At 35.2% G+C, this 7,664-nt stretch overlaps 2 protein-coding genes and 1 long non-coding RNA gene across 3 annotated transcripts in view; 2 read left to right on the top strand and 1 right to left on the bottom strand.

Annotated features, from left to right (window-relative positions):
- The window catches only part of LOC108735164 (xaa-Pro aminopeptidase ApepP), an 86,626-nt gene extending 83,783 nt beyond the window's left edge, over positions 1-2,843 (top strand). Inside the window, exons 9-10 of the mRNA XM_025976650.1 lie at positions 1,394-1,569; positions 2,455-2,843. Of these exons, the coding sequence (XP_025832435.1) occupies positions 1,394-1,569; positions 2,455-2,661 (383 nt within the window). The 3' untranslated portion in view covers positions 2,662-2,843. The remainder of the gene's footprint in view (positions 1-1,393; positions 1,570-2,454) is intronic.
- The window catches only part of LOC108735155, a 480,326-nt gene that overhangs the window by 350,820 nt on the left and 121,842 nt on the right, over positions 1-7,664 (bottom strand). The window lies entirely within an intron of this gene.
- Positions 4,891-7,664, top strand: part of LOC108735160 (STAM-binding protein-like A) — a 22,826-nt gene continuing 20,052 nt past the window's right edge. The window contains exons 1-3 of the mRNA XM_025976646.1: positions 4,891-5,213; positions 5,278-5,545; positions 6,981-7,162. Coding sequence (XP_025832431.1) covers positions 5,104-5,213; positions 5,278-5,545; positions 6,981-7,162 — 560 coding nt within the window. The 5' untranslated portion in view covers positions 4,891-5,103. The remainder of the gene's footprint in view (positions 5,214-5,277; positions 5,546-6,980; positions 7,163-7,664) is intronic.

Genomic DNA, 7,664 nt, shown 5'->3' with positions numbered 1-7,664 from the left:
AAAAATTTTATGAGCGTGGAATTATGCTACTACCAGAAAGATGGCAAAAGGTGTTGGACCAGAACGGTCAATATATAATTTAATAAAGTATTTGTTTATTATACGAAAACTGTCTTTCATTTCCACAAAAAAAAACGAAATGACTTTCCGAACAACCCTATATTTGTGAACAATAATCTAATCTAGGCCTACTTTACTCCTCTTTTCCCTCCGTGGAGAGGTTACAGATGTTTCGCGAGATCGATGTTTCTTGTCCTAGTAAAATTCTGTATTCTAGCCATACACGAGCATCTACTGAAACTCAAAAAATCCTTGAACGAAAATTTTCCACAGGAATCACCCAGTCACAGTTTAGCCAGTGATTGTGAGTGCAGAATTCATTCGCAAATCAAACTAAATCATGAATGTTAACTACAAGGTGTCCAAAAAGGGTAGGTATCTGCACTGTTCGGAGGGGTGCGGTAGGGATAGGTTGTTTCACTACTTTTTGGAGATTTAATGACCATGGAAGTATACCCGAGAGACCATTGTGCTTTTTGCGTACGCGCCTATTAACGCAATAGTGATCCGATGATTATAGCTCAACGATTATATCGGGCAAAATTCAATGTACGGAATGCACTGAAGGACGATACCATCAAAAAATGGATTCGAGAATACTGGTTCGACTGCAAAAATTCACAATCCAACCAGGTTACCCGCGTTCTGTTCGAACTCAACAAACGATTGAAGAAATGAGACTGTCAGCGCGTGAAAATCAATCTCAGTCAAGATCCTGACATTAAAAAATCGTCGTTACAGAAGATTTTTAAGCTAGATTTACATCTTACAGCTTTTAAAAGTTCAGTTAGCTCAAGAATTGAACGTTACCGATTATCCTCTCCGATCGAATTTTGCAAAGGAAATGCTTCAACGCTTTCCAACGTTTGAAAATATTCTGTTTAAAAAACTTAAATGGTAACGTGAACAAAATACCCCCTTCTACTCTTTTTGGACACATTCTATTTCGGAGTATGAAAACTTGATCGATACTCATCCTCCCTTAAAACAAAAATCCGAATCAGCTGATTCAAATTTGAATGACCTTTAGATCGAATTTAATGATAAATACCCTCTAATCGTTGACAAGGTTATTACGGTTCCTGTTTCTATTTATTTCGACTTCAGATTACAGACCAACTTTTCAATTTCGGTTTTAAAAACAAATTTAAAACTAGGCTGGAAACCATTCCGGATATTCAAATTCAATTGTCGTCCATCAAATCAAATTTTAAGGCTATCATAAGCAATTCTNCAATTTTTAATTAGTTTTGGTTTATTTCATTAAACAATAAAATCTTTTTATTTTATTTTTTCTTACGTATTCAGTGTATAGTCTAGTATAATTTTTTAGAACCTGGTTACTACAAAGAAAACGAGTTTGGGGTAAGATTAGAGAACGTTCTAGAAGTTGTGGAAAAACCATGGTTGAAACATTCTTCTGGGCAATCGTTTTACGGCTTCAGGGATGTTACCTTGGTACCGTTTGAACCAAAATTAATTGATTTCCAATTGCTTAATGAAAACCATGTAGGTATCTTTTTTGATTATAGCATTACAAAGATTGAAATACATTTAAAAAAATAGTACTGTCATATAGTAGTGTTAGTAACGAAATTAGCACTAAACAACTTTTATAATTACTCTTTCGAGTGCATATCGGGGAAAGCCTGGGAATGAAGCAAAAAAGTTAAAAAGATCTGAACGAAGTTACGAGGTTCGTTAACTTCTCCAGTTATTTTTTTATCATTCTTTAATTTTCCACCCTTAGAGGTGGAATATTTTCTTACAATTTAAATATAATATACACAATAAAAGAAAATCATTAAAATAGATTCACAATTGCCGAAGAAATCGCTCAAAAGCTTTAACAGGAGTTGTTGGACTTACATGCCCTTATTGTTTATTTGAAACGGTAACTGAATGTATTTCTTTAACGTATAGTACGTGACTACGTCGTATGTTCGGTTATATACTCGCCAATAGTGTATATATAAATAATACAAGCGAGAAGATAATGAATAAAATAATTCGAAGTGGTCTGTATTCTGTCGAAACTGCCAGACGCGGAATGCGCTGTTAAGACAGCAAGTAAAAGTTGGTGTGTGTTCTGTCGGAGCTGCCTGCGACGCGCTGATGAGATCCAAAAAGATCGAAATCGCTATCAGCATCTGGCAGTTTCGACAGAATACAGACCACTTCGAATTATTTTATTCGGTTATGGTAACGTGCCTATTACGCTGAGGTTACCTACGCCGGGATTCGTTTCAGCAAGTAGATATCCATATATAAATGGACCTTTTGTGGTATTTTCGAGAAGATAATTAAACTGAAGAATAAAATACTATTTTTTATTTATTCTTCGTCTTCTCACTAATAATACCTTCATATTTTTATTCTGTTTTTGTTTCATAGAAAAGATGGTTAAACGAGTATAATAAAAGAATTCGGATATTGGTGGGTGCCGAGTTGAAACGTCAAAATCGAACTGCTGGGTTCTACTGGATGATGGACAGGACGAAATACATTCCAGTGAATTCCTCGAATTTAATTTTACTTTCCATACCACTATTATGTGTTCAAATAATCGTTGTAATTTATATTCGTCTAGCATTTACGTAAACAAAGAACAATAAATAATGTCATTAGAGCTAAATTAATGTACCTACGTGTATTAGACATTAGTGCCACCATATCTACATGTAATTAGCACAACTATGTGGACCATGTATGCCTTAAAAAAAGAACAAAGATGAAACTGGATAGAATGTGAAGAACCTAATAAAGAAGAATTTAAAGATCTATATTTTGATTTTTAATTTGTGTTTCATTATAACATCAATAGAATAGAAAAAATTTCATTTCTAGCCGATTAAGATAAATGTATATATATAAAATTCTATTTTTTAACCAGATACGCGAGAAAAATTACTCTAAATAGAAGTCAATAAGAATTAGGCGAGATAGGTTTGTAGGATACCTTCTCAGGCACGAAGAGTCAGTCAGAGACATATTAGAAGCATTAACAGAAGTCAAAAATCTTAACTAGAATTGTACAGAGGCTGGAAAAAAGGACGGAAGAACCATTAGGGGAAGATCAATTTGGGTTTAGAAAAAATAAGTGGAAGGCCATTACAGTTTTAAGGGTAACAATAGAGAAAACGATAGAAAAAGGGAAGGGCGCGTACATACCTAAGATTTGTAGATTTAGAAAAAGTTTTTGACAATGTTAAATAGGACAAGATGTTAAATATATTTAAAAATGTAGGGATGAATTACAAAGATAGAAGAGTGATACCTAGTTTGTATAAAGAGCAACAGGCGAAGACGCGATCAACATCATTAAAGACAGTACAACTGTACGGATAGATATACTGGGGCAAAAGATTAATATGTTTAGATTTGCAGATGATGTAGCAGTATTAGCATCTAGCAAGCAGAGTTAAATAAAATAGTAGCGGTATTGACAAAACAGTACTGTATGAAAATAAATAAAAGTAAAACAGAAATACTGATATGCAAGGAAGGAAAAAGTAGGAAAAGAGCGAATATAAAGGCAGAAGATGAAAAATTAGAAGAAGTGGCTGATCTGAAGTCAGGACGGAAGAAGTAGTAGGAACATAAACCAGAGCATAGGGCAAGGTCGAGTCGCTTTCAATAAAAAAAAGTCGCTTCTATGTTCGCGAACGGTTAATTTAGAAATTCGAAAAAGGTTGTTAAAGATGGAACATGGACAGTGAGCGCGGCGGAAAAGAAAACGTTAAAAGCGTTCGAAATGTGGTGTTACCAGCGTATGATGAGGGTACCGTGAATAGAGCAGGTTAGAAATGAAAAGGTATTAGAAAGAATTCTATGTAAGTCAATAAGAAATAGGCGAGATAGGTTAGTAGCACACCTTTTCAGGCATGGAAGTCTAGTTGAAGATATATTAGAGGCAGAAACGGGAGTTAGGAGGAGAAGAGGTAGACCTAGATTACTATTCGCAAATAGTTAAGGATGTGGGATGTTATAGTTTTAGGAAAATGCGAAGATTATCTCAGGATATGAAGTGTAGAGGTGCGTGTCCAACCAGTCTTAGGATTGACGACCTTATGATGACAACCAGGAGTTAAGAGGAGTAGAGGTGGACCTTGATTAGATTTCTGTTCACAAATAATTAACGATGTTTTTGTTTTAAAGAAATGCGAAGATTAGCTTAGGATGGGAGAGAGTGGAGGTACATGTAGAAACAGTCATAGGACTGACGATGTGATTACTTGTGTTGTTTAATAAACCACTTATTCCTAATTGTAGCAATTTTTCTACAATATAGAAATATAATCAATGAATAGGCGTTCATGTTATACCAACAGTAAACACAGCAGCTTATTTGGTTGCAGGATTATGATTCCTTGTACCATATTTATCCTTTTGGGGTATACTTAAAACATAACGGAAAAAATATTCGAGACTCAATTTCCGCGAAGGACGAATCATTTGTTGTACATGCCTACAAATTTGTACAGAACCCTCGATGCACGATTCCGACTCTCGCTTGGCCGATTTTTAATTTTCATAGGTAATGTAGGAGCAAATTATATTCAAACTTACCACTTGCGCACTTTCTGAATACAGTAACTTTTAAGCATTCTCATAGATGGCAGCATTATGTTTGAATGTAACTTTTCACCAATAAAAACACAACTACAATATTGTAATTGTTTGAAAAACAAGGAAAAGACAAGACTAAAATTTACTAACATTTGCATAAAACGACAAATTCTAATAAAAAAAGTAAATCTACGGCATCGTAAAAAATATATTTTATGGAAATTTCAACTGCTGAAAATTTTATTCTGTGGGAAATGTCAATGTGACATTTAAAATTTAAAGCTCGATCAACTTGTCCTGTACACAGTTGCAGGAAAAAACACAGAATGTATGACTCATTTGTGTTAACCGATTCTATTGATGACTAAAACCTAAAATTTTCCCATGATAAAGTCTGCGATGATTGCATTATAAAAGTAACCCTGTCGTGTCGTTGGGGGTATATTTGTATTTGTTTGTATTAAAAGGAAAAACATGGAGTCAGAGCATCCCAAAGTTAACATTCCCGACGCCAAGGAAAGAATCAAATATCTGACGAATTATGGCAGCAGCATAGAAGTCGATTTTAATGTACCGGCTGTAAGGTATTGTTTACAATAAATGGTAAATAATTTCAACGGAAGCCTATATGTAACTGCATATTTTCAGATACTTTCGTTCAGGTCAAGAAATGATCCGGATGGCGAATTTGTATTTGGAAGAAGGCAACCTGGAGCACGCCTACGTTTTGTACATCAAATTTATGACGCTGTTTCTTGAGAAAATCAGGAGACATCCTGGATTTAAAACAGTACCGTCACATTTGAAAGAACTGATAATGAGCAGACTTAAAACTATTTTACCAATTGCTGAGAAACTCAAACAGCAATTGATGGAACAGTATACACTTGAATACAAAAGGTATCTTGATGAACTAGTAAGTAGAACAGTTTGATGTAATAAAAATCGCTTCTTAACCACTCCGGGGCGACTACAATATTAACCCGATGAAATTTCGGGTCGAATCAATGTTGGGGAGATGGTTCAGACATAGTTGAGCAGTCGTAGATAGGTCTAGAGCAAGGGTGGTCAACCTAATTGATCTTGTGAACCACATTGGATATAAATCATATCTCCACGGGCCGCATATAAAATCATATATCTCATTTAAACCCACAATAGATCATCAAATATTATTTTTCTCATAATTGCGACAGTTAATTATTAAATATATGATTGCGCAAAAATGTACTTTCGGATGAGGTTGTACCGGTGACTATGGAATTGTTTACCGGTACTGTACCGGTGACTAATGAACTATTCACCGGTACTGTACCGATGACTAAGGAACTATTCGCCGGTACTGTACCGATGACTAAGGAACTATTCACCGGTACTGTACCGGTAGCTAAGAAGCTATTCACTGGTACCCAGACATTCTATGAAACATTTTTGATCAGTGCTTTTAGTTATCCATAGAACATCTTATATGGTCTTAGGCTAGAAGACTTTAAGGTGGGCTACACTTATGGAAGCCCCACCTTATGCAAAAATGAAAATATCTATTTCTTCGACTGAAAATGGAGTGTTTATGAAACGGATATACCTAAAAGTAAAATTGTTACTTAAAAGATGGGAGGGGTGTTTATATGCCAGAATACACGACAATTAAATATACTTATTTAAAATAAATGTAGCATGAATTTAATCTTGATTCAAAAATTAATTGGACCAATAATGTATTCTAGAAAGCAGGCTTCCAGCGAATAGTCTTTTTGTCACCGGTACAGAACCAGTGAACAGCTTCTTAGTTACCGGAACAGTACCAGCGCATAGTTTCTTAGTCATCGGTACAGTACCGGTGAATAAACACATGCATAGTTTTTTAAATAATACAGTGGTTTTCGCTACTTTCGTCGTTATAAAACAAATATATTTTGTCAAGCTGTAATGACTCTTGCGGACTGGAAAAATGTCTAAGGCGGCCTTCCGGCTGGCCACCCATGATCTAGGGTCATCTAAACGACCTTTGACCTTAACGTAGCCTAGCCTAGCCTAGACTCCAGCTGTGGTAATTCCTCTAATAAGAAGTCGAGTGAAGTTGGATTTAAATTGTGATGCTAAAACTCACCCTATTCAAATGTTAACTAATTGAACATGCGCGAGGATGTCGTAGGACCTGACATTCGTAATCAGCGACCTTTAGTTAAATTATATCTTTCCCGTATGGGGGGGGGGAGCACCGGGTTAGTATCGTAGTCTAGCCACAATTCCAGTACAAATCTTAAATTTTAAACTCGGCTTTCTTTACAACAATTACGAATATTCTTTACATTCTGCTTAAAAGTCATAATTGGATCAATTTCTTTTAGAAGAGGGAAGAAAAAAGAAAAGAAAAAGAAAAGGCTGATGAGATGGTTATAAATAGCACTAAACCAGTTGTGAAGGGAGAGGAAAATATTCCTACTGTTCCAATTGTAGGACTTGACTCAATCACTTACCCTGAAATGGCAGACGAAAATAGAAAAAGGCCAGAAAACAGTATTTTACCAAGGTTTGTTAATAAATTTGGAAATAGCTAAGATTTTTTGTTTGATACATAAAACAAAAAAGGCGTTTAAACCCTTCGCCTATGATTTCTCTAATACACAAAATTCTTAGCACATGCGTAAACGTCTTTACGAAGACTATTAGAGGTAGGAGTTCAAAATACATACTATACTTCATTTACTCTCTCTAGCGATGTGTCCCTTTCAATGTCTTGGATGCGCGCTGGCAAAATCGTACGTAGGGAGAAAAAAGCTCATAATACTCTCGACTCTTGTTCATTAAACATACTTTTTCATACAGTACCTGCCAAAAGTTTTATTCAATTATGAATAGTAGTGCGGGTCGAAAACAAGCTTTAAAGCCTTTAACATGTCTTCAAATGTAAATAAACATCTCGTTGATATTTTCAGTAGTAAATGGTACCAATAACAGCACATTTGAGCAATGCAATTGTAGTGGATAAAATGGTCAATTTTTCCGTGCAGTACTGTACGGATTATACGCTC

This window comes from Agrilus planipennis, unplaced genomic scaffold (assembly GCF_000699045.2).
Source record: "Agrilus planipennis isolate EAB-ADULT unplaced genomic scaffold, Apla_2.0 scaffold102, whole genome shotgun sequence".
NCBI classification, from domain to species: Eukaryota; Metazoa; Arthropoda; class Insecta; order Coleoptera; family Buprestidae; genus Agrilus; species Agrilus planipennis.
This window is presented reverse-complemented; position numbering and strand designations above follow the sequence as displayed.